The following is a 2794-nucleotide window of genomic DNA, read 5'->3' on the forward strand; positions in this document are numbered from 1 at the left end:
CACATGGAAATATTAAAAACATATTTCCATAAGGGAGCTGTAATATATTTATTGTTTTTATTATAAATATTGAACTTTATTTCTATTTATTTATTACACAATTCTTCTTGATAATTAACAAACTTGTCTAACACAAATACTTATTAATTCCCCTGATGTTTAAAATTACTAAATGGGACTTAACTAACACAAAGTGTTCTTTTCAACATTTTTACGTATATTGATTATTTAATTTTTTATTTTATGACGTCAGCAGAAAATCATTGTAGCGACGTGCAATTAACAACAAATACATCTTTTTAAAAAAAAAATTCTAAAATGAATCATCTCAATGTTTTTCATCCATCTTTTTAGTTTCAATTTTATCCACAATATGTTATAACTATGTAAATGTTATTTCTTTATTCCACATTTTAAATTGATATTGTAGTGAATTATAAATTTTAAACAGGCTACCTCGCTTATTTATAATATCGCAGGTAATTGAAAGAACACTTTTACGCTTGTCGATATTAATATTATAATCTTAAAAGTTTATAGACTCAACTATTTGATAAAAAAAAACGCATGTATTTTGAAAGTATCGCCATAATCAATTACACGCTTTTAAACTTCATCTCTGTGTTTTCTAATGCAGCATTTCGCGTAAGACTAGACCATAGCAGTCCTTTAGCCATTTCTGTCTTGCCGTACAAGCCGTTTAGATTGGATTGGAAGCAAGTGTTGTACCACCAAGCTCCATAATACCGCTGAGCGCAGCTAAACCCGCTGTTCTGGTCGTTATCTACGTCGTATGTGCTGAATGATTGGTTGTTGTGGTAGGTGTTTAGACCATCAAGAGCATTGCCGCTAAAACCGCTCACTAGCAATTTATACAAGTTGCTTTCTGATTGTATTGTGAAATTTGAGTACGCTGCGAAATACTTGATTCCATTGTAGGTCATATCAATTCTTAACTGGTAAGATCCATTAGAAGTTAGACAATATAAATGCTCGTTGCCCAGGTAAAATTCTCCAGCGTCGAAGTCTCCGAACCCGTGTTTGTATTCCTCCCAGTTGCGGTAAAAGTCCACGACACCGGAGACGCGACGTTGGAAAATTGTCCAGCCCCCTCCATCTGTCACTGTGTCACACATGACGACAAGACCAGACGACAGTTGTAAAAGTTGTCTGGGGTTGGTGGAGTTCTTCACGTCGGCACACGATCTATAAATAGCTGGGTCGCTCAGGACATTTGTTGCATTCTTTATTTTACCTCGATCTGGTTATTTAAATGTATTCCCATTTAAATATAAGGCCTATATCTTAGTAAATTTAAAAAAAAAAACTCTTTTTATTATTTAAGCTAAAATATCTGAATATTATCTTATCAAGTAATTCGATATGTTATACTAGCTATATAAAATACATATTATGTGGTACATCTATTACATATTGGTTTATAAAATGTTTACCCTGACAAGCGGCCGTGCTACAAGATCCTATCCTGCCATAGCTGAGTGGGGTGACCATCTCATGTGTCTCACAGTATCTGCCCCTTGTGTAGAGCTTTGACCCGGCAGGGGCTTGTGGGACTGACGGGCTGACGGAGGCCTTGGGTAGGAGCCAGTTGCCTGAATGTATTGAAACGGATGTTTATTCTCTGATATATATATATATATATATATATATATATATATATATATATATATATATATATATATATATATATATATATATATATATATAAGAGTCACACGTAAATCTGGGACTGGATTCAACACGTGCAAAAAATCCTCAAATGTTCCAAATGTCAACCCACCTAAATAACAGCCTCGACTGGCCTCGTCAAACATAAAGTTGTAGCAATCGTTCTCGTTGTTTGAGCACACAACAGCACAGCCCAGCACTCCATCGGTCACGTGATGCCCGTCCATTGGTAACATTGTGACGTCACTCTTGTCTCGCAAGGTGTAGTTGAAAGTTTTTGTCTCGCAGTAAACAGAGTGAACTTTTATAATGAAGCATACATTTTAACATCACATCAGAGCGTCTTCAGTAAACGAAAAACGTTATATTCAACTTAAAAATGTGTATACTGTATAGAATGCTAGCAATGTTATAGATTGAAATGTATTATCCAGCTATAATCTTTGAAATAAACACATTATTTAGATGTATGCTAATTAAATATTTAATTACTCAGGTCTCTTAAATCGAAATTTTTATTTAAAGTTTTTTTTTATTCTTGCGATAATACCATTGAGTTACTATAGACCAAAAATTACTTTGTAGATGCTGGCAGCTCTATATCATGGTAATTTATTTAAAGCTGAAAACATCGCATCAATTTTTTCTGTGTTGTAAATCATATGTTGTGTCAAACAGATGCTATTTAAAAAGTATAATTCAAATTGTCGATATAACATATAAAAATATGAAGATAAACTTACATGTGAGAGCACAGACCAGTACACAAATTGAGAAACCCATAGCTTGATTCAATCCACGCGTACTATGAGCGATTTATCATGGTGATAAAAATGTTTTACTTAGCCGCTTGAGCATCGATGTACCTAAACCAACAACCTACCCCAGAGTGTCTTTAACTAATTATTGTCAACATTAATTGGCTCCTGAGTTACGAGTGAATGCATGTTAAATCAAACTGGATGCAGTTAATTGACGGTGTGTTGCCTAGTGTTCCATTAACTTAATCTCCATACATGTGTTATCCTGCCATAAACTCAATCCACCAGACCGACTTGGTAATGAAGTTCATTATACCTATACAAGTTATTTCTATTGTTCTAAC

The 2794-nt window shown here is 34.0% G+C and overlaps 1 protein-coding gene across 1 annotated transcript; it reads right to left on the reverse strand.

Annotated features, from left to right (window-relative positions):
* Window positions 1–596: 596 nt before the first annotated feature.
* Window positions 597–1136, reverse strand: LOC131944241 (ficolin-1-like). The gene has a single exon (XM_059304780.1). The coding sequence runs from the start codon at window positions 1134–1136 to the stop codon at window positions 597–599; it is 540 nt and encodes a 179-aa protein (XP_059160763.1).
* Window positions 1137–2794: the final 1658 nt, after the last annotated feature.

The sequence above is a fragment of the Physella acuta genome, unplaced genomic scaffold (genome assembly GCF_028476545.2).
Source record: "Physella acuta isolate Inbredline_101_S28 unplaced genomic scaffold, ASM2847654v3 ptg000486l, whole genome shotgun sequence".
Taxonomy (NCBI): Eukaryota; Metazoa; Mollusca; class Gastropoda; family Physidae; genus Physella; species Physella acuta.

Coding starts and splice junctions, on each gene's coding strand:
- LOC131944241 (XM_059304780.1), bottom strand. CDS start 1,136: ATGTGTGACACAGTGACAGATGGAGGGGGCTGGACAATTTTCCAACGT.